Raw genomic sequence first — 22,152 nt, 5'->3', positions numbered from 1 at the left:
TGGTTCTCCAAGTCCCAGCTTGCGGGGGAGGCTTGCTGGGACTCATAGTTCACCAGTATTAAACAATAGTTTATTCTTTTTTTTACACCAAGATCAGCCAGGTGACCACCGCTCCAGGGTCACCGGGGACAGCACCAGGCTTCAGCCTGGTCAGGTAAGTCCTGGAGGGGGGGGACCCCTTCATTGGGGGGGTCCCCACTCCCCCAGGGCCCCTGGCCAGGCTGACCGGTCAGGGGGTTAATGTTTTGGCCGCGGGACCTTATATCATAAGTGTCCCCCGGCTGTGACATTACCCTGCTGGCTGGTTTGGCCTGGGGCTGGTTCTTAAAATACGGGGGACCCCTAGTCATTTTGTCCCCCATATTTTGGGAACCAGCCCTGGACCTGGAGCCTGGGGCTGGTTGTTAAAAATCGGGGAACCCCTATTTGTCGGGTTCCCTGATTTTTAATGACCGGCTCCTTCAGCCTGCTGCTGGTTACAGCTGTGGGGGGGACCCCACGCTGGTTTTTTTTTTTTATTTATTTATTTTTTCTATTTTTTTTTTACACCTTGCAGCCTGCACGGATCTGACTGATCCGTGTAGACTGCCAGAAACATTCGTATTAGCGACCGTATATATGGCCAGCTAATACGAATGGTTACACCATCGGAGGGTTACAAAGCGGGTGCCGGATGGGTTCCCGACAGTCGGGATCCCGACAGTCATTTACCCGACGTCGGCATCCCGACTGTCAAAACGCCGGCAGCCGGGTGACCGACGGCCACCCGCTATTTTCCCTCGTGGGGGTCCACGACCCCCATAGAGGGAGAATAGAATAGGTGGCTCGCGTAGCGAGCCACCTTGCCCGCAAGGGGCTTTTTTGCACTCGCCATGCTGTCTGACTCCGGGCAGTCGGGATCCCAACGTCGGGATAATGACTGTCGGGATCCCGACTGTCGGAGTCCCATACCACACCCTACAAAGCAGTCGTATCTGACTGCTTTGTACATTCCCCTCCGGAACACGACTTTGCATACGACTGAAACAGTGTGCAGTCGTAGGGGAAATACTAATACGAAAAACTAGGTTTTTCATATTGGTAAATTTCCCCCTACTTGTGAGCTGGCAATCCGGTACCGTTTACAGGCATTTGTGTAACTAGACATTCGTAGGCCCCATAGCAAAGGTTTGTAAGGTCCCCAGATTTAGCAACTGATGGTGACAAATGTATGTAAAACATATAATTTGGATAGTAAAGATGGGCCCCCTTAAGCTCTGGGCCCCATAGCAGCTGCACCCCTAATGTAGGGTACACACCAGGACGACCCGCTCACGATGCACATTGTGAGCGGGTCGTCAGTGTCTTGTCCGACCCGCTCACGATGACGCGGAGCGCACGACCCGATCAGTACCGATCTGATGGCGACCCGCACCCAGGTGTATGGTCGTATCCAGATCCTACCTGCTGCAGGTAGAATCTGAATAACGACCAACCCGCGGGGCCGCGCAACCGATCGGAATCGGATCAAAACAGGACTGAAAAGGGCCCAATCACCGCGAAATCTACATCCAATCGGTCGGAGTTGGATCTAGATTGATGGGATCGGGCCCTAGTCGTCCTGGTGTGTACCCAGCATTACACCTAAGGTAGTAATTCCCTTGAAGCCAGCAGTAAGATACCTGTTTGGTGTTTGGATTAGAAAGATCTGTTCTTCCACAGCTAGGAGAATAGCAAGAGGGGCTATATGGCATGACTGAAGACACATCTGTATATAATTGCATGGCTTATTATAATTATTATTTACAGAGAGATAATATGTTGAACATATGTGAAAACTGCCAAGGAAACGTCCTCTGCAATAAACATCCTTATGTCTATATTGGAGCCAAACAGGTCAGGCGAAGGGGTCTATGTACTGAGCCTTGTAGAGAGATAACGTGGACAGAGATAAAGTACCAGCCAACCAGCACCTAGCTGTCATTTTTCAAATGCAGCCTCTAACATGGAAGTTAGGAGCTGACTGGCTGCTACTTTACTTATTTATTATTGTTTATTTATTATTTACAGTTTCTTAAATAGCGCAGTATATTCCTTTGCGCTTTACAATTGGAAACAACAGTGATTAAAAAAACTGGGTAGATACAAACCGACATGGATGTAGAAGGGCCCTGCTCGCAAGCTTACAATCTATAGGGATAAGAGGAGGGATACATAAGGATAGAATTCCATAGCATGGTAGTCCCGCCAGATTACAAGACAGTCCTGATGGGATGCAATTAGATATGAATGCTACTGGAGGTTGTGTGGGGGTCCTGAATATGATAGGCTGCCTGAAGAGGTGAGTTTTCAGGGAACGCTTGAAAGTTTGGAGGCTAGAGGAGAGTCTTAGTGTGCATGAAAGGGCATTCCCTAGGGTGGGTGCTGCCCGACAAAAATCCTGCAAGTGTAAGTGGGAGCGAGTAATGAGTGTGGATGAGAGACGCAGAGCGGAGAGGTTGGGTGGGGATATATTTTTAAATAAGCGAAGAGATATAGCTCAGTGTAGTCAGAGTAATGGCTTTGTATGTAAGTAGAAGTATTTTACATTGAATGTGGGGTACTTGTGTATTATCACGGCGCCCATTGCATCGCATACCACTAATTAAGGCATGCGATGGGACCCGATTTGAGGGTTTCCAGGGCCGACTGAGCAATTTTAATATCGCGTCGCATCACATGCCATTATAATGGCATGCGATGCGACGCGATCATACCCGATTTTACAATGTACAGGCACCCTGATACCTGATTCCTATGTTAAATGCACCCCCAGACCCGATTTTTAATTGTACAGCCACCCTGATGGGTGATTACTATGTTAAATGCCCCCCCATTGTTAACGCCACCCCACTATCAACGCCAACCCGAAGCATGGCGAGCGCAGCGGTACGCATCCTCCGACCTTTTTCATACCCCCACTATCCACGTCGGCGTGGAGTAAATTTTATATAGTGTGGCGTGCGCAGCGAGCCACCGAGCCTGAAAAGTGGCGAGCGGACGTGGAATACATGTGAAGTAATACGCGCCCCCTCGCGGGGCTCGGTGGTTTGCAGCGCTCGCCACACTATATAAAATCGACTCCACGCCGACGTGGATAGTGGGGGTATGAAAAGGTCGGAGGACGCGTACCGCCGCCCCTCGCGGGCTTGCTGCGCTCGCCACGCTTCGGGTTGGCGCTGATAGTGGGGTGGCGTTTAACATAGTAATCACCCATCAGGGTGGCTGTACAATAAAAAATCGGGTCTGGGGGTGCATTTAACATAGGAATCAGGCATCAGGGTGCCTGTACAATAAAAATGGGCACCGTGATAATACACAAGTACCGAATGCGGTAATATACAGGCAACCAATGGAGGGACTGACAGAGTGGATCAGCAGATGATGAACGTCTAGCCAGGAAGATCAGTCTTGCAGCTGTATTCAAAATGGATTGTAGTGGTGAGAGTCTTTACTTAGGAAGACCAGTAAGGCGGCCATTGCAGTAATCAATGTGTGATAAAATGAGTGCATGGATTAGAGTTTTTGCACTGTGTTGTGTAAGGTACGGACAAATTTTGGATATGTTTTAGGGGTCGAGGATTAATTGTGGTGTTCTCAACAGTGATAGAGATATCCGGTTGGTAACTACTCTTGACTGGTGGGAATATAATTAGTTCTGTTTTGGAAATGATGAGTTTGAGGTGGCGATATGACATCCAAGATGAAATGTCAGAAAGACCTTCAGAGACACAGAGCAATACTGATGGTGACAATTCAGGGGACTATAGATAGATTTGAGTATCATCAGCGTACAGATGATACTGAAATCCAAAAGAGTTGATTAGTTTCCCTAGTGAGGAGGTATAGATTGAGAAAAGCGGAGGACCTAAGACTGGGCCTTGTGGTACTCCAACGGACAGAGTTAGTGAGGAGGAGGTAGAATCAGAGAAGTGAACACTGAAAGAGCGATTAGTGAGAGGTAGAATGAGAACCAAGAAAGGGCTGTGTTCTGAAGACCTAGGGATTGTAGTGTTTGTATGAGAAGAGAGTGGTCGACAGTGTCAAAGGCAGCTGAGAGATCTAGAAGAATAAGAAGTGATAAATGGCCTTTAGATTTAGCAGTGGCCAGATCATTGGCTACTTTAGTCAGTGCTGTCTCTGTGGAGGGTTGAGAGCGAAAGCCTGACTGATGTGGGTCCAGTAAGTTGTAGGAGTTAAGAAAGTGTGTGAGGCGAGTGTAGGCAAGTCTATCAAGTAGCTTGGAGGTGCATGGGAGTTGAGTGATAGGACGGTAACTGGACTTTTTTCTAGTTATTGGAAATATGTTTATGCCTTCAAAGGTACTGATGTCAGTGTATGAAGAAGTCATCATTTTACAACATCCCAGAGACCTATGGAATGCATTGCAGTGTTCATCCAAAACTAGAAATGGGTACTATATCTCAGTGGTGACCATCCCAATGTTATATTACTAGCAGTGAAATCCTTATGGTCAAAATCCAGTCAAATTTTTGGTGAATACTTTAACCCTAACCCACATTCCACAGCCTAACCCTAATTTTCCCCTTTGGCTGCCTAAACTTAATGCTACACCTCACCCTAGCCCTAATCCAGCTGCGATAAATCAAAATCTGTTGGGTTTCTGCAGCCGGTGTGTGACCGTTAGGATCCTGGCTATGGACCTTATTCTGGTCCATCGGCACCCCTGCGCATTCGCGATGTTTCGCGACTGCGCATGCACATAAACTTTTACGTGCATGTGCAGCCGCTTGGTGCGAGCGAGCGAGCATGGCAAATTGCTTATTCGATGGCCAGTTCTCACCTAGCAGTCTGGGTAGGGGTGTGGAGCGGCGGTGAGGGGCTGTGCCCATGGTAACGCCCATTATTTCATGGGCATTCCCATGAAAACGCTGGGAGTTCCCATGTAAATGCACCAGTGACGCGGATGCGGTGGGCGAGCAGCTGACGCCAGTGGATGTCAGCTGCCCGCCCGCTTCCCGCACAGGGCGCACGTAGATGTAAGACACCGGAGAGGTGTCTTAGATCTGCGAGTGCTTCCAAAAATGATTTTGTCCCCGGTGTTGGGGGGGTGTTCATGCAGACGGCGTTCAAATGACACGCAATGCTGCGAATATCGCAGCTTTGCGTGTCAACTAGAATAAGGTCCTATATCTCCTGGAAATTCCTCATATTCCAGACTCTCTGAAGAAACTTCTACTATAAAGTTTTCCTTTCAAAATTCCCCAAAACATTGAAGTCCTGCTTGGCCACAAGGGTATTTTAGATGAATGTCTTTCTGAACAAGGCTCCTGTTGACCTAGAACAGCGGTTTTTAACTCTAATCCTCATGTACCACCAACAGCTAATGTTTTGTGGATTCACACAGGTGAGCTAATCTATGTTGCTTGGTCAACATATTTTCCCACCTGATTCCACAGAGAGAGATCCTGGTAATATGAGCTGTTGAGGGTACACGAGGACTGTATATGTGATAACCCCTCCTCTGTCAAACAGATAGAGTACATTGGTACATGCACAGTCCACCCATAAATGCTCAGCTGCTTGAACACCGGCATTGCGCACAAATCTGAATCAGGCTTTAGGTGCTTTGGAAGTAGCCTAATACCTGTGTCACATTTTTAGTAATCTGACTGCCCGCATACAGTGGATGAGACCATTTTTTATGTCCAAAATGTACATCAAACGATCTGGAATGTGGGCAGGTCCATTACAAGTCATGACATCACGTTGTAATCATGCAATGATCCACTTTAACATTTTCAAAGGCAAGGATATCTTTACGGGGCCCCGTGGTTCCTGCTGGGCTCTAGGCAGGCCCCTAGGTTGCCTTGTGGAAAATCAGGTGACCATCGAGTGATTTCTCCCACAGTCAGGTAGGAGCAGCCGCTGGTCTGCACTCTTAGTGATGTCACTGGTTCCTAGTGACTGGATAGGCTGCACTCTCAGTGATGTCACTGGTTCCTAGTGACTGCATAGGCTGCACTCTCAGTGATGTCACTGGTTCCTAGTGACTGGCTAGGCTGCATTCTCAGTGATGTCACTGGTTCCTAGTGACTACATAGGCTGCACTCTCAGTGATGTCACTGGTTCCTAGTGACTGGATAGGCTGCACTCTCAGTGATGTCACTGGTTCCTAGTGACTGGATAGGCTGCACTCTCAGTGATGTCACTGGTTCCTAGTGACTGGATAGGCTGCACTCTCAGTGATGTCACTGGTTCCTAGTGACTGGATAGGCTGCACTCTCAGTGATGTCACTGGTTCCTAGTGACTACATAGGCTGCACTCTCAGTGATGTCACTGGTTCCTAGTGACTGGATAGGCTGCACTCTCAGTGATGTCACTGGTTCCTAGTGACTGGATAGGCTGCACTCTCAGTGATGTCACTGGTTCCTAGTGACTGGATAGGCTGCACTCTCAGTGATGTCACTGGTTCCTAGTGACTGGATAGGCTGCACTCTCAGTGATGTCACTGGTTCCTAGTGACTGGATAGGCTGCACTCAGTGATGTCACTAGTTCCTAGTGACTGGATAGGCTGCATTCTCAGTGATGTCACTGGTTCCTAGTGACTGGATAGGCTGCACTCTCAGTGATGTCACTGGTTCCTAGTGACTGGATAGGCTGCACTCTCAGTGATGTCACTGGTTCCCAGTGACTGGATAGGCTGCACTCTCAATGATGTCATTGGCTCCTACTTATTGCTTGTGGCCTCATGTGAGCGGATGTGTAAGTGAACGCATCTGCTTGCATGCTAGTGAGGGGGTTCGGGTGTCGGGAGGGGTGGTGGTCATTTGGCGGGGCAGCCTTTACCTGCTCGCTAAGCAGCAAGTATATGCAGCCCAGCGAGCATGTCTGAATCAGGCCTATAGTGACAACTGCAGAGTCAGTCACATGGGCATGGTTCATCTGCACCAATGATTTACTCCCAATCCCCCCAAACACCGAGGGTGGTCTCTGATCCATCTGATCTGGATCAGAGAAGGACTTCAACAAAAGTTGACCTGGTGGTGGACAGACCCAAGAAATCTTACCCGAGTGGTGTTGTTAAAATAATACAGTTGGGTAGCTCTTACCACCGATACCAGTGTCTCCTGATGGGGCGTCCTTCTGGGCAATGTGATAAGAACAATCGAGGGCCAAATCGGCAGGGGAGGAGTTAAGGATCCCAGGTTTTTCCTATAAGGTCAGGTGACAAGCTTGTCACTGAGGCAGAACTGGTTGTGGTCTGGCTGTCCATCATTTAGGGTAGCCAATCCCTGTTAGGGGAGGTAACTTGGAATATGGGTATACAGTATATTGGAGTTCTCAGAGGTCCAATGCCTCTTGGGAATTATACTTTCAGAGATAAAAAACTATTTTTTTGTTTTTCTTACTTGTCACTGCTTTATGTTTGTGTGGAGGCGCAGCAGGGTGGGGGAACGCTGCGTTTTTTGGGGCTTTTAGGGCGAAATCATTCCGGGGCACCTACTATCAAATCATTGGTGAGTTTGTCCTGCTCTGTGAGAGGCGACCTGGACGTTACTTGTGCTGTTAACATCCGGTCTGGTCCATGAGGGTCAGGTGAGCCCCCGTGATGATAGGTGCGCCAGTTGGGGAGGACGTTTTAGTCGTCCTCCAAGGCATGGCCGGAAGTAAGTAAAGCTAGAGCAGGAATGCAGCGTCCCCTGCCCACCTTTACCTCGTTTAGGGTAATTACCGATTGGAATAAAAGGCTGTGACCTTTTAAAGCCAACCTGTACCGTGTCCGTGTCATTATTTTACACCTACATGACCTTTACATGTAAGATCCTAAGGTTGTTAGTGTCAAATTAGTTGAATTAGTTAACTATTCAAGGTTGAAAGTTTTATAGATAAACTAATGGAGCGCTTAATGTAAAACTGTGATTTTATTTCAGAAAAGTGTTATAAAAATAAATTAGACAATTACTTTCATAGGGAAAAAAAATCTAAATGAGAAAAAAAGTTTCACGAATTGCCATACGGTCATACGGTCTGAAAAACGATTTCTGCTAACGGGCAATTTTATGACATTTCAAACAGTTACTTTATTACTGACTCATTACCGTCCAAGGATTGGTGACATATTTGCTAGTTATTAAAATGTGTTTAATATTTATTTTTTGCTTTAAGGAGGAAATCACTACAGAGAACATAGGGTTTTATTAGGAACATTCTATCTATCCGCAATATTAGTTGGATAATTCCTCAAAGAGTAATTAGTGTTTCCTTGTAGGTTTCCAAATGCCTTTAAGTCATTTACGTCCCTGAGAGAATCGTTCCCAGAGATGTCTGGCTACTGTTACTGCGCAGACAGCCTTGGACGGGAGCTCGCAGGCACCGGTAAGCTCCGTTCTATGAAGCTATTGTCCACCGGAAAAGCAGAGAATTGTCTACATTTGTCTCATTTAATCATCTCACCAAACACACATTCCTGTACTCGTAGAATATCTGAAATATGTATTATATTCTAATGAAGCACCAATTTATTATCTTGCTTTACTAAATTATAATCTCATTATTTGTTCTATATTCTATTGTGCAGTGTCAGTAAGGTGACTTATAAATTAACTGTTAGACTTCATGTTTAATGATCAGGGCAGCTGAGAGGGGAAGGGGGAGCGGGTACTAATTACCCAAGCCCGGGATGGCTGTAGGGGCACGGCGGGGGCCCTGGTTCGACCCCCCCCCTTCCTCCTCCATCCCTCCCGGGCAGCAGCAGCACGTGCTGTAGGTGTGTGCTGCTAATGCTGCTGAGTTCAGAGTTTTTCTCACCCCCCCCTTAAACATTTTTTGGGCCTGGCCTAAGTACGGGAGGTGGCCACACCCCCACACTTAGACCATGCCCCCAAATTTTACCGGGGCCCGGCATACCTCTCGGCTGCCCTGTTAATGATCATTGGTTCCTATGAACTGTATAGTCTGCAATAGTCTTGGTTTTTACCTATGGGCTGCAGGACTACAACCCCTCCCCCCCCCCCCCTCATAAAATCCGCCACTGTAGTGAAGCCAGATGCAGTCTGTGAGACTGAAGTCAGACCTGCCAGTCACCCAAGGCAATCCCATTGGGAATTGTTCCCTCGGTCCGGGACTGCTTCTTTGGCTGCTATGGGTTGCTGCCAAAGCAGCCGATAGAATCTGTGGTATATGCATGCGCAGTACAAAGGCTGATACTGCGCATGCACTGGTTCCGGTGCCTTCCACCTGCATTGTACAGGTACTGGGACCATGATTCGGCTTCTATGGGCTGCAGGTGAAGCAGCCCAAAGAAGCTGGGAGTATGCACATGTGCAGTCCCGAGATTGATACTGTACATGCGCTGTTCCTGCTGCCTGTCATCTGTATAGGCACTTCGACTGCCACGGGCCGAGGAGCAGCGGGTGAGCAGCGGCAGAGGGGTGGTGGTGATGCCGGCATAGCGCCCAGCATTAGTACTCCTCCTACAATCAGGTAGGAGCAGCCGCTGGTCTGCACTCTCAGTGATGTCACTAGTTCCTAGTGACTGGATTGGCTGCACTCTCAGGGATGTCATTGGCTCCTAGTGTAATGATAGACTGCATTTTCAGTGATGTCACTAGCTCCTAGTGACTGGATAGGCCGAATTATCAGTGATGTCGCTGGTTCATAGTGACTAGATGCACTGCATTCTCATATATGTCACTAGATCATAGTGAATAAATAGGCCAAGGTGATGTCACAGGTTCCTAGTGGTTGGATAGGCTGCATACTCAGTGATGTCACTGGTTCCTAGTAGCTCAGTGGTTTCCAAACTTTTTTAAGTCACAGCACCTTGGAGTTTCAGAATATTTTTCATGGCACCCCTAGTCCAAAAGTTTCTTACTGAGAAACTTTAAAAAAAAATATATTAAATTAATTAAATTAAATAAAATGTGTTTATATGTCATCCTTAAGTTTAAATATGTGAGAGACATGATTCACATCCATATATGTTTTAATTGGCAACTACCAGCACTGGTTTCCCCTATTACGATGACCATAAATAATTAGCAATGGACCACCAACCCGAGGCACCCCTGCAAGTGTCCTCAGGCCCCCCAGGGTGCCACGATACACAGTTTGGGAACCACAGCAGTAGCTGAATAGGCTGCATTTTCGGTGATGTCACTGGTTCCTAGGGAATGAATAGGCTACTTCCTCATCATGGATGGGATAGATAGGCCGCTTTCTGTGCTTGCATTGATACATCTGTGTGGATGGTGAGAAATCAGCCTCTAAATCTGCACAAATTACTGAAATAATTACTAGAGGCCTAAATCCAGGAGCTTACAACATTGAATCATTTTCTATCATTATTATTATCCACAGTTATATACTATACTGTCCCCAATACTCTGTTACATCACAGTAGCATGGTCATGTCTGTATACAAGTAAGAGTTTAAACAATTTCCGACTGCACAACAATTTAACGCTCTCTCCCTTTGTGTAACACGTTCCAGGCTTAGAGATGCTCCTGGATCACGTGTACGACACTGTGTTCTCCTCGCTTCCTCCTCCGCGTTCCTTTACAGAGACCTCCATCTATCGGATCCTCCAGAGACGCTTCCTGGGCGCGCAGCTAATCACATCCGGCAGATTCCGATGTAAGTGCTAAAGCGACAGTCATGTGTCTCGCATGACGAGATGGTATGGCTTCAAATATATAGGTGATATCAAGTCTGGGAAGACTATCTGAAGGCCTGGACCAGCAGCTTTGCCTCATGGTGCTCTCCTTGGCTGACATTCTTAGATGGGGTATAACCATGTCCTCCTTCTTACATGTGCAATCCTGTGATGCGTATGTCTGTGCACAGACAAATATGCTGGGGCCCAATTTTAGCCCCAGATAGTCCATGTGGCCAGACATTGGGCCTATGCTTATAGGAAGTAGTGGTTTAATGCCTATGATATTGATTGACAATGTTCATACAATAAATGAACTCCAGTGGATAATTATCGTGCTTATTTGTACCCGGGCGTCAAGCTTCCCACCAAAGTGCATGGCCTTACAAAGCAGGATGGGAATGTACGTACATTTCCAGAGCAGCCGGCTGCAGAGATCATGGAAGGTGTTGGGTGGTAGAAGGACGTCAGTGTCTACGTTTGTGCTAGTCACATGAGAAGTGATGTGTGGTTATGTAGGAAAGGAAGGAATCTAGGTGAGCAGGAATTTGGGGTTTTTATTTGTGCAATGTCCGTTACCAAGGCCAACTATGAAGACAAATGGGAGGAATTTATGTTCCTGCCTCAAAATAAGTATACAATTGCTGGTAGCGTAAAAGCAATGCAATGAAATGGTTTAACATTAATGGAGATATTCAGAACGTAAAACATACAGTAGTACAATTGCCTGCATTAAAGAGTGTGGGCGTGGTCACAATGATGCGATCAGCACAAATCGCATCCTCGGCACCCCTGAACCACCCACTTTTCTGGATGGCTGTAGGAGGGCACTGGGGGTTATAGGTACTGGGGCAGGATCCGGGAGATTTGCCCACTCTTCTGGGGGGCAATTTTTTTAGAGCCTCCCGGCCGTTATAGAAGAGTCGACAAGTGTGGATAAGAAATAGCTGGGTTCGATAAAGTGTGTAGAGAGGTCGAGAGTCTGCTACCACCACCTCACTAAACTCCTCACCACCACCTACACGGCTCTCTCCTCCTCCACCGCTCCTTACCTCTCTTCACTGATCTCTATCCACACTCCCTCCCGTCCTCTTCGCTCCGCCGCCGCCTGCCGCCTGACCTCTCACCTAATCACCTCCTCCCACTCCCGTGTCCAAGACTTCTCTCGCACTGCCCCCCTGCACTGGAACAACCTCCCGCCACCTATCAGGCTTTCTGATTCCCTTACCTCCTTCAAGCGCTCCCTCAAAACCCACTTTTTCCGACTAGCCTATCCCTTCTCCTCCTAACCTCTTTCACTCATCCTATCCTGCCTATCCTACCCCTCCATCTGTTTCCATCCGTTCCTACTTATCCTATTGTTTTTCGTTCGTCCACCCACCAACTTTAAGTCTGTTAACTTCTATGAGTAGGGCCCTCCTTCCTCACGTACTCACCCTACCTCTTTACCTCATCATTCAGTGGCGTAACTACTGTAAGGCAGCCCCAGCAGCCGCTTGGGGGAGCAAGCAGCAGCAGGGTCTGTGTGGGCGCCGGCATCCGCTCAACGCGCTGACATGCTGCTGCCTGCCGCTGCCCACTGACTGAGCACTGGAGGTGAGTCAACGCGGGTGCGGCCATGGCAGAGATGACAAATTCTCCCATTGATTCAATTGACTGTACACAGAGCCGGCTATTGGCTACTGTGTACAGGATGGGCGGGCAGATGGGTGTGCTAGGGCGGCCTGGGATGCGTCGGAGCCAAGGGAAGCAGCAGTGTCTGCAGGTCTCTCTTCCTCTCTTCTGCTTCAGCTTTTCCCTCCTCACGTCACACGCTGGGGAAACATGCTGGAGAGGAGCCTGGAGGGGGGAGCAAAATTTATAGTTACACCACTGTCATCAGTGCTCCTGCCCTGTTCTTCCCTTCCTCTACTTCATCTTCAGTCTCCTCGACAATTTCGACACCTACTTCAGAACTGATGCTGATTTGAGTTCTACCAGCTATACCCCTATTTATGCTGTATTTTGTCAACACACACAAGTTACCTTGTAATTTGTTTTTTTGTTTGCTATGTACGGCGCTGCAGACACTTTAGGGCCTGGGAGAGGTAGAGAGTTCCAGTCGTAGGGAGCAGCACAGGTAGGTAACTGGGACCCATATCTAGGCTGTGTCCTCATGCCTGCCCTGTCGGAGCATAAGGTCTATTATATCTTCCATACAAAACACACATACACGGTCCAATTTGTGGCAGCAGCCTATAAGCCCGCTAGTATGTTTTTGGATTGTGGAAGGCAAACGGAGCTCCCAGAGGATATTCATCTAGGAAACAAACAATGATATGGAGCTATGGTTGGACTCATGGCCCCACCACTGTGAGGCAGCAATGCTTACCACTGTATCACCATGCTGGCCTCTATCCTGTGTTCATCAATCAAATTGCACAAAAGCACTCCCTCCACCCCCAAGGCTGGTCCTCTCTTGCTTAGCAAACACGAGGTTATCATAGGGTAGTACTCATTGGATAATATTATAGTACATTTGTGGTGAAATTGATCAAAGTTTGTAGAACGATACATTGAACGGATATAAAGTACAAGCCAATCAGCTCCTAACTGTTATTTTTTGTAAACACAGCCTGTCAGGTGACAGTTGGGGGCTGATTGGCTTTTACTTGATCTTCCTTCAAGCTTTGATGAACTCCACCTTGTTTTTAAATAATCAGCCCCAAGTAGTTCCGCTACATTTAGGTTTCTAATTAATTAACTAATTAAACAATCGCGAAAACGTTATATTTTATTCCCTGACTCCTTGCAGGTCCGTCCGCTTGTGAAGTCCAGAGGTTCTCCTCTTCTCAGGTGGGTGATGTTTATATACCATCCTGTGATGACAGCGGAGACTACGAGCCCACCCAGTGCCAACAAGGAGGACAGTGCTGGTGTGTGGACACCAGGGGGCGTGAGATCTCCGGATCACGGACAACGGGAGCGTCTCCAAACTGCGGTGAGAAATGAAGAGACTATATTATATTAGCTCTGTGTATGGTACTGATGGGATACGGTCCCTAGGTCGATACATTAGATTGACCACTATAGGTCGACAGATGAAAATAGGTCGACATGGCTAAGGCGAGGAGACACAGTACACTTAGACAGTGTCCATGTCAACTATGTCAACATTTGGGACAAAAAAAAACCTGATATACTCCTGTCGATCTTTTGACTTTAGACCTTCCCATTGTCAACCTAATGCTTGTGTCGACTGTTTGACTGTCGACCTTAGACACGTTGACCTATTCAGGTGTCAAACTAAGCCCTGTTGACCTTCATTGGTCGACATAATGTATAGTTGTGCTCATAAGTGTACATACCCTAGCAGAATTTGTGATTTTCTGGCCATTTGTCAGAGAATATGAATGATAACTTTTCTTTCACCCATGGTTAGTGGTTGGGTAAAGCCATTTATTGTCAAACAACTGTATTTACTCTTTTTTAAATCATAATGACAACAGAGACTACCCATATGACACTGATCAAAAGTTTACATACCCTGGAGATTTGGGCCTGATAACATGCACACAAGTTGACACAAACGGGTTTGAATGGCTACTAAAGGTAACCATCCTCACCTGTGATCTGTTTGCTTGTAATCGTTGTGTGCGTCTAAAAGGTCAGTAAGTTTCTGGTCTCCTGAAAGACCCTTGCATCTTTCATCCAGTGCTGCACTGACGTGTATGGATTCTGAGTCATCTGGAAAGCAAAAGAATTGTGAAAGGATCTGCGGGAAAAGGTAACTGAACTGTATAAAACAGGAAATGGTTATAAAAAGATATCCAAGCAATTGAGAATGCCAATCCGCAATGTTCAAACTCTAATTAAGAAGTGGAAAACGAGGGATTCTGTGAAAACCAAATCATGCTCAGATAGACCAACTCTGCCACAACTGCCAGGGAAATTTTTGGGATGCAAAGAAAAATCCACAAATAACTTCAGCTGAAATACAGGACTCTCTGAAAAAAAGTGGTATTGTAGTTTCAAGATGCACAATAAGGAGGCATTTGAAGAAAACTGGGCTGCATGGTCGAGTTGCCAGAAGAAAGCCATTACTATGCAAAGGCCACAAAGCATCCCGCTTACAATAGTCCAAACAGCACAGGGACAAGCATCAAAACATCTGAAACAAAGTCATTTAGAGTGATGAGACCAAAATTTTACTTTTTGGCCACAACCATAAACGTTACATTTGTAGAGGAGACCACAAGGCCTATGATGAAAGGTACACCATTCCTACTGTGAAACACTGAGGTGGATCGCTGATGTTTTGGGGATGGTGAGCTACAAAGGCACTGGAAACTTGGTCAGAATTGATGGCAAGATGAATGCAGCATGTTATCAGAAAATACTGGAGGAAAACTTGCACTCATCAGCCCGGAAGCTGCGCATGGGACGTACTTGGACGTTCCAACATGACAATGATCCAAAACACAAGGCCAAGTCGACCTGTCATTGGCTACAGCAGAATAAAGTGAAGGTTCTGGAGTGGCAATCTCAGTCTCCTGACCTCAATATCATTGAGCCATTCTGGGGAGATCTCAAACGTGCAGTTCATGCAAGACAGCCCAAGAATTTACAGGAACTGGAGGTTCCAAAAAGAATAGCCAGCTTTACCATCTGAGAAAATAAAGAGCCTCATCCACAACTACCACAAAAGACTTCAAGCTGACATTGATGTTAAAGGGGGCAATACACGGTATTAAGAACTGGGGTATGTAAACTTTTGATCAGGGTCATTTGGGTAGTTTCTGTTGTCATTAGGATTTAAAAAGAGTAAACACAGTTTGACAATAAATGGCTTCACCCAACCACTAACCATGAGTGAAAGAAAAGTTTGTAAGTTCATCATTCATAGTCTCTGACAAATGTCCAGAAAAACACAAATTCTGCTAGGGTATGTAAACTTATGAGCACAACTGTATGTCCACTGTCATTGAGTCGACTCTTCCTTGACCTATACCGCATTTTTATATAAAACATCTTTTTTATTTTCTTCAAAAAATACTGCTTGTTTATCCTCAGTTATTTTTTAAATGATCAGCCTTTTATCGGATGAGGTGTATCATGTGCACAGTTCACAAAAGAATAGTAAACTATATATAAAAGACTAACTCCTCACCTATTTGAGTACCACCAATGACCACCAGAGTCCACTCTATTGGCCAAATGACTCCTCAATACAAAGTGAAAGAAAAACGATCTGTTTCAAACTTCCTGTGAAGACAGAGACTGGGGGTAGGAGCCTAAGGGACTAAACTGTCATTTTGACGGACTTTTAACTGTTAGTACTGTAGTAATAATAAAGACGGGATGCAGCAAAGCCAGAACTGTGGCCAAACCGCAGAAAATGTTAAAAAATTACATGTACAGTACATGATCTATTTTGAGAGATCAAAGTACATTTTGGAATTAAAAATATGTTTATTCGTTGTAATTGTGTTGTGTTGTGTACTTGTAAGTGATTTACAACATTGCCAAAAAATAACTCATGCCAAAAATAACCCAGTTCTGCTTTATGTCTGACTTTATAGAGCAATTTTTTTTTGGACTTGGCTCCAAATACTTCCCAGCCTGTATACTATATGACGCATTTTAATTGGTCAGATTCAATATGCATTTGGAGCACTAAAGATGCATGCCACTACATTGGCTGAGTTCCACATGATAATGTCCGACTTCGTACAACTTTTTCCCAGCCGCTAAAATCAACTCCCATTACAACCCTTAAAATATAGTTTTCCAGCTGGAATAAAAACATATGAGGAATTTGGTCAAAAGTAAGAAAAATCCAATTTTCAGGATTTTGACCCCATTTTACCTTTAACCCCTTCCTGACAGAGCCAGTTTTTGCGTTCCTGACAGAGCCCTTTTTTTCAAATCTGACATGTCTCACTTAAGTGGGGATAACTTTTTTTTGCTTTTACTTATCCCAGTGATTTTGAGATTGTTTTTTCGTGACACATTGTACTTCAAATTAGTGGTAAATTTGGGTCGATACAGTCTGTGTTTTTTTGTGAAAAATACCAAAATATCGTGAAAAAATGGAAAATTTAGCGATTTGCAAAATGTTAAATTTTCTGCTTGTGAGACAAATAATCTTACCACTCAAAATAGTGAATAACTAACATGGACCATATGTCTACTTTATGTTGACATCATTATTTCAACTTCCTTTTAATTTTTTGGGACACTAGGAGGCTTACAATATGAATAGCAAATTCTCAAATTTTCAAGAAAATTTCAAACACTGATTTTTTTAGGGACCAGTTCAGTTCTGATGTAACTTTGAGGGACTTGTATGTGAGACACCCCCATAAATGATGCCATTTCAAAAACTGCACCCCTCACAGTATTCAAAACAGCATTTTGGAAGTTTGTTAACCCTTTAGGTGTTTCACAGGAATTAAAACAAAGTGTAGGTGAAATTTCAAAATTTCTTTTTTTTTGCAGATTTGCAATTTTAATACATTTTTATAAGGAACACAGTACATTTTACTAGAGAAATGTGACTAAAAATTGATTCCCCCAATTCTTTTGTTTTCATAAATATCCTATATGTGGCCCTAGTGTGCACGGTGACCAAACCACAGGCTTCATAATAGAAGGAGCACCTACTTGATTTTGGAGCCTCCTTTTTATGAGATTATTTTTTAGGCACCATGTAGGTTTCAAGGCACCATAAGATGCTAAAAGTTAGGAACCCCCCCACAAGTGACCCCATTTTGCAAACTACACCCCTCAGGGAATTCATCTAGGGGTATAATGTACATTTCAAACCCCCAGGGGTTTCACCAATTGTGGTACAACTGGGCAGTGAAAATGAAAAATTATTTTTTTTACACAAAAATGCAGTTCTGGCTCCAAATTTGTCATTTTCAGAAGGTATGAAGGAGACAAAGCACCCCAAAATCTGTGCCCCAATTTCTCCCGAGTACGGCAATGCCTCACATGTGACCAAAAAATACCAGTTGGGTGCATGGCAGGACTCAGAAGGGAAGGAGTGATTTTTGGATTTTGCAGCTCAGATTCTGGTGGAATTTTGGTGGGTGCTATGTCGCATTAGCAAGACCCCCCAAGCACCAATACAGTGGAACCCCCCCACAAGTCACCCCATTTTGCAAACTACACCCCTCAGGGAATTCATCTAGGGGTATAGTGTACATTTCAAACCCCCAGGGGTTTCACCAATTTTGATACAAGTGGGCAGTGAAAATGAAAAATTACATTTTTTTACACAAAAATGCAGTTCTGGCTCAAAATTTTTCATTTTCAGAAGGTATGAAGGAGAAAAAGCACCCCAAAATCTGTGCCCCAATTTCTCCCGAGTACGGCAATGCCTCACATGTGACCAAAAAATACCAGTTGGGTGCATGGCAGGACTCAGAAGGGAAGGAGTGATTTTTGGATTTTGCAGCACAGATTCTGGTGGAATGAATGGTGGGTGCTATGTTGCACCAATACAGTGGAACCCCCCCACAAGTCACCCCATTTTGCAAAGTACACCCCTCAGGGAATTCATCTAGGGGTATAGTGTACATTTCAAACCCCCAGGGGTTTCACCAATTTTGATACAAGTGGGCAGTGAAAATGAAAAATTACATTTTTTTACACAAAAATGCAGTTCTGGCTCAAAATTTTTCATTTTCAGAAGGTATGAAGGAGAAAAAGCACCCCAAAATATGTGCCCCAATTTCTCCCGAGTACGGAAATGCCTCACATGTGACCAAAAAATACCAGTTGGGTGCATGGCAGGACTCAGAACGGAAGGAGTGATTTTTGGATTTTGCGGCTCAGATTCTGGTGGAATTTTGGTGGGTGCTATGTCGCATTAGCAAGACCCCCCAAGCACCAATACAGTGGAACCCCCCCACAAGTCACCCCATTTTGAAAACTACACCCCTCAGGGAATTCATCTAGGGGTATAGTGTACATTTCAAACCCCCAGGGGTTTCACCAATTTTGATACAAGTGGGCAGTGAAATTGAAAAATTACATTTTTTACACAAAAATGCAGTTCTGGCTCGAAATTTTTCATTTTCAGAAGGTATGAAGGAGAAAAAGCACCCCAAAATCTGTGCCCCAATTTCTCCCGAGTACGGCAATGCCTCACATGTGACCAAAAAATACCAGTTGGGTGCATGGCAGGACTCAGAACGGAAGGAGTGATTTTTGGATTTTGCAGCTCAGATTCTGGTGGAATTTTGGTGGGTGCTATGTCGCATTAGCAAGACCCCCCAAGCACCAATACAGTGGAACCCCCCCACAAGTCACCCCATTTTGAAAACTACACCCCTCAGGGAATTCATCTAGGGGTATAGTGTACATTTCAAACCCCCAGGGGTTTCACCAATTTTGATACAAGTGGGCAGTGAAAATGAAAAATTACATTTTTTTACACAAAAATGCAGTTCTGGCTCAAAATTTTTCATTTTCAGAAGGTATGAAGGAGAAAAAGCACCCCAAAATCTGTGCCCCAATTTCTCCCGAGTACGGCAATGCCTCACATGTGACCAAAAAATACCAGTTGGGTGCATGGCAGGACTCAGAAGGGAAGGAGTGATTTTTGGATTTTGCAGCACAGATTCTGGTGGAATGAATGGTGGGTGCTATGTTGCACCAATACAGTGGAACCCCCCCACAAGTCACCCCATTTTGCAAAGTACACCCCTCAGGGAATTCATCTAGGGGTATAGTGTACATTTCAAACCCCCAGGGGTTTCACCAATTTTGATACAAGTGGGCAGTGAAAATGAAAAATTACATTTTTTTACACAAAAATGCAGTTCTGGCTCAAAATTTTTCATTTTCAGAAGGTATGAAGGAGAAAAAGCACCCCAAAATATGTGCCCCAATTTCTCCCGAGTACGGAAATGCCTCACATGTGACCAAAAAATACCAGTTGGGTGCATGGCAGGACTCAGAACGGAAGGAGTGATTTTTGGATTTTGCGGCTCAGATTCTGGTGGAATTTTGGTGGGTGCTATGTCGCATTAGCAAGACCCCCCAAGCACCAATACAGTGGAACCCCCCCACAAGTCACCCCATTTTGAAAACTACACCCCTCAGGGAATTCATCTAGGGGTATAGTGTACATTTCAAACCCCCAGGGGTTTCACCAATTTTGATACAAGTGGGCAGTGAAATTGAAAAATTACATTTTTTACACAAAAATGCAGTTCTGGCTCGAAATTTTTCATTTTCAGAAGGTATGAAGGAGAAAAAGCACCCCAAAATCTGTGCCCCAATTTCTCCCGAGTACGGCAATGCCTCACATGTGACCAAAAAATACCAGTTGGGTGCATGGCAGGACTCAGAACGGAAGGAGTGATTTTTGGATTTTGCGGCTCAGATTCTGGTGGAATTTTGGTGGGTGCTATGTCGCATTAGCAAGACCCCCCAAGCACCAATACAGTGGAACCCCCCCACAAGTCACCCCATTTTGAAAACTACACCCCTCAGGGAATTCATCTAGGGGTATAGTGTACATTTCAAACCCCCAGGGGTTTCACCAATTTTGATACAAGTGGGCAGTGAAATTGAAAAATTACATTTTTTACACAAAAATGCAGTTCTGGCTCGAAATTTTTCATTTTCAGAAGGTATGAAGGAGAAAAAGCACCCCAAAATCTGTGCCCCAATTTCTCCCGAGTACGGCAATGCCTCACATGTGACCAAAAAATACCAGTTGGGTGCATGGCAGGACTCAGAACGGAAGGAGTGATTTTTGGATTTTGCGGCTCAGATTCTGGTGGAATTTTGGTGGGTGCTATGTCGCATTAGCAAGACCCCCCAAGCACCAATACAGTGGAACCCCCCCACAAGTCACCCCATTTTGAAAACTACACCCCTCAGGGAATTCATCTAGGGGTATAGTGTACATTTCAAACCCCCAGGGGTTTCACCAATTTTGATACAAGTGGGCAGTGAAAATGAAAAATTACATTTTTTTACACAAAAATGCAGTTCTGGCTCAAAATTTTTCATTTTCAGAAGGTATGAAGGAGAAAAAGCACCCCAAAATCTGTGCCCCAATTTCTCCCGAGTACGGCAATGCCTCACATGTGACCAAAAAATACCAGTTGGGTGCATGGCAGGACTCAGAAGGGAAGGAGTGATTTTTGGATTTTGCAGCACAGATTCTGGTGGAATGAATGGTGGGTGCTATGTTGCACCAATACAGTGGAACCCCCCCACAAGTCACCCCATTTTGCAAAGTACACCCCTCAGGGAATTAATCTAGGGGTATAGTGTACATTTAAAACCCCCAGGGGTTTCACCAATTTTGATACAAGTGGGCAGTGAAAATGAAAAATTACATTTTTTTACACAAAAATGCAGTTCTGGCTCAAAATTTTTCATTTTCAGAAGGAATGAAGGAGACAAAGCACCCCAAAATCTGTGCCCCAATTTCTCCCGAGTACGGCAATGCCTCATGTGTGACCAAAAAGTGGCAGGACTCAGAAGGGAAGGAGTGATATTTGGAATTTGCAGCACAAATTCTGGTGGAATGATGGTGGGTGCTATGTCGCATTAGCAAGACCCCCAAAGCACCAATACAGTGGAACCCCCCCACAAGTGACCCCATTTTGCAAACTACACCCCTCAGGGAATTCATCTAGGGGTATAGTGTACATTTCAAACCCCCAGGGGTTTCACCAATTTTGATACAAGTGGGCAGTGAACATGAAAAATTACATTTTTTTACACAAAAACGCAGTTCTGGCTCAAAATTTTTCATTTTCAGAAGGTATGAAGGAGAAAAAGCACCCCAAAATCTGTGCCCCAATTTCTCCCGAGTACGGCAATGCCTCACATGTGACCAAAAAATACCAGTTGGGTGCATGGCAGGACTCAGAAGGGAAGGAGTGATTTTTGGATTTTGCGGCTCAGATTCTGGTGGAATGAATGGTGGGTGCTATGTGGCATTAGCAAGACCCCCGAAGCACGGTGAAATTATGAACCTAATATTCCATAGATGTGTGGTATATTTTAAAACACTCCTTTATACATAGGCCGGGTTTGTCGGGGCAAGTGTCACACTGGAAAATAGTTTGCTTTCTTATTCCCTTTTTATAGCAAACTTTGCACCTTTTTTGTGTCCTGCCCTTTTTTCCAGTGGAGGGGATTTCATCAGGAAAATGCTGCCCTGGTACAATACGGGGGCCAGTACTAGAAGTACTGGGGCCCTCTGCCTGCTGGTTCCCAAATATTAGGCCCTTTATGACTTCCTCTTGAAAGTGCATAAATGTCCCCCTCTGGCCGGTAGAACGGAATAGCACGTAAGCGTTATACAGTGCCATCTGGATGATATACACGGCCACCTTCTTGTACCAGATTTTTGTTTTCCGCAGGGCACTGTACGGCTTCAGTACCTGATCTGAAAGATCCACTCCGCCCATGTACCTATTGTAATCCAGGATACAATTAGGTTTGGAGGTGTGGGTACTGGTACCTCGTACAGGGACGGAGGTGGTACTGTCTCC

The 22,152-nt window shown here is 45.3% G+C and overlaps 1 protein-coding gene across 2 annotated transcripts in view; it reads left to right on the top strand.

The window, feature by feature from the left end:
- TG (thyroglobulin) overlaps positions 1–22,152 on the top strand; it is a 178,598-nt gene that overhangs the window by 22,519 nt on the left and 133,927 nt on the right. For both annotated transcript variants that reach the window (XM_083144855.1, XM_083144854.1), the window contains exons 6-8: positions 8,254–8,360; positions 10,477–10,620; positions 13,434–13,619. In XM_083144855.1, coding sequence (XP_083000981.1) covers positions 8,254–8,360; positions 10,477–10,620; positions 13,434–13,619 — 437 coding nt within the window. The remainder of the gene's footprint in view (positions 1–8,253; positions 8,361–10,476; positions 10,621–13,433; positions 13,620–22,152) is intronic.

The sequence above is a fragment of the Crinia signifera genome, chromosome 5 (assembly GCF_055691185.1).
Source record: "Crinia signifera chromosome 5, ASM5569118v1, whole genome shotgun sequence".
Taxonomy (NCBI): Eukaryota; Metazoa; Chordata; class Amphibia; order Anura; family Myobatrachidae; genus Crinia; species Crinia signifera.
The sequence above is the reverse complement of the archived record's forward strand: the minus strand, read 5'-3'. Positions and strand labels throughout refer to the sequence as shown.